Genomic DNA, 1,757 nt, shown 5'->3' with positions numbered 1-1,757 from the left:
GAAAAGATGGAAAAATGYATTGTGGAGAATGAGCTTCATAAAAGTAACACCTTATTCTCCTACTTAAACAAACAGATGCGGCCTCGTAGARTGGCACAGCCTTTTCCCTTTCACTTGACCTGTGTTGTCTTTGTATTTAAGACTTCAACAGGTTTTGGCTTTGTTGTTGGGAAGCACTTAATTAAAACAACTCGGGATGATGCRGGAGGGAGTGTTTCATACAATAGCATCATACACCTTAGATTGTTAGTGTTTTAACTTTAAAGGTTTACTGAGCAAAAGCCTTGAAAAAGCTAAGGGTCTTGATATATGTGAATTAATTGTACATGCCATTATAAAATCACCAGGAGGAGCCTACTGAATATTTTTGAGAGCTATGAAAGCTCATTCTTTTAATTTGCACTGGATTAAAACCTGGTGTATTTCTGTCTTTTCTCAACATTCTCAAGACAGTGCTTAACAACAAGGTAYCTTTGTGAGGATTTAAGTACTAGCCTTCTGGGCAGGAACGGCTGAATTTCCCCATCAGAGAAAGAGATACATTCTTCAGTGTATTTTTGATGATAAAAGGATCACACTTATTGCACGGTACTAATAACACCAAGGTCACAGGTCTGATCCATGCACTGGCCATTCACCGAAGAGCTGGACACAGCRGTTCTTGCAGGTCCCTTCCAAATCAGAACATGAGGTGATCCTGTGATCACTGCTTGTGCAAAGCACACCGGACACACGATTTTGGGATGGCCACCCATGAAACAAGGAGCCAAAATAGTACACGCCGACGGAGAAGAAAAAGCTTGTGAAGAATCACAACATTSCATTTAATATTCACCTCAGGAGAGCAGCAGAAGGGCAGCCACAGGCGGGCAGGCCCAGGGCGGGCAGCAGTGCGCTCCCTGCGGGCGCGGCGGGGCGGCTTCGCCCGGGGTCGCGGGACGGGGACTGCAGCTGCCCCAGCACCCCGGGGCCAGGCCAGGTCTCTGCGTGGCACTGCCCGGCTCAGGGACCCCCCCGCTGCCGCCCCATCGCCCGCCCCCGCTGCGAAGGGCCCCGCGCCCTCCCCTTCCTCCCCCCGCCCCGCAGGGACCATTTAAGAGGAGGGGGCAGAGACTGCACGGCTTGGCCGGGGAAGGGGCCGCTCCTGCGAGTACTGCGGGATGGAGTCGGACGGCCGAAAAAAAACCTGAAAGGAAGGGGAAGGAAAAAAAAAAAGGCAAAAGAAGTAAAATAAAAAAAAAAAAAAGAATAAAAAAAAAAAAAGAAAAAGTAAGAAGTAAAACGGGAGCTGCGGAAGCAGGGCAAGGGGGGGGGGGGGGGGGGACAGAACAGAAACCACAGAGGAACGCGGTGCGCAGGCTGCGCGCAGCGCGGGGATGGTGCGCTCCGGCGGACGGCTGTGCCTCCTGCTGCTGCTACTGCTGCTGCTGCTGCTGCAGGGCTCCCTCCTCCTGCTGGCCACAGCCCGGCACGACCGCACCGCCGCCTGTCCGCTCCGCAGAAAGGTAAGTGCCGTCCGGGGTGCCCTCCTGCCTTGGGTGCCCTCCTGCCTGGCTGCGCTGCCGTCCGCCCCGGCAGCGCGGGGGGCGCGGGTCCGGTCCCCYCGGGGTGCGGTGACGGGAGGGGGCGGTGTGCGGGGCGCCCCGGCCCGGCTTAGTGCCCTGTCAGGCGGGCGCGGTGCAAGGAGCTCGGGGGGGAAGCGCTTGGGAGCGGCACCGTGCCTTCCCGGGACTGCGGCGAGGTGCTGGGACCCTGGG

The 1,757-nt window shown here is 55.8% G+C and overlaps 1 protein-coding gene across 2 annotated transcripts in view; it reads left to right on the top strand.

The window, feature by feature from the left end:
- Window positions 1-1,236: 1,236 nt before the first annotated feature.
- TRABD2A (TraB domain containing 2A) overlaps window positions 1,237-1,757 on the top strand; it is a 71,358-nt gene continuing 70,837 nt past the window's right edge. For both annotated transcript variants that reach the window (XM_057373267.1, XM_057373266.1), the window contains exon 1: window positions 1,237-1,505. In XM_057373267.1, the coding sequence (XP_057229250.1) occupies window positions 1,377-1,505 (129 nt within the window). In that variant the 5' untranslated portion in view covers window positions 1,237-1,376. The remainder of the gene's footprint in view (window positions 1,506-1,757) is intronic.

The sequence above is a fragment of the Malurus melanocephalus genome, unplaced genomic scaffold, assembly GCF_030028575.1.
Source record: "Malurus melanocephalus ecotype Western Australia unplaced genomic scaffold, MMel_1.1 scaffold_191, whole genome shotgun sequence".
NCBI lineage: Eukaryota > Metazoa > Chordata > Aves > Passeriformes > Maluridae > Malurus > Malurus melanocephalus.
Note: the sequence above shows the minus strand (reverse complement) of the source record. Positions and strands in the feature narration are given on the sequence as shown.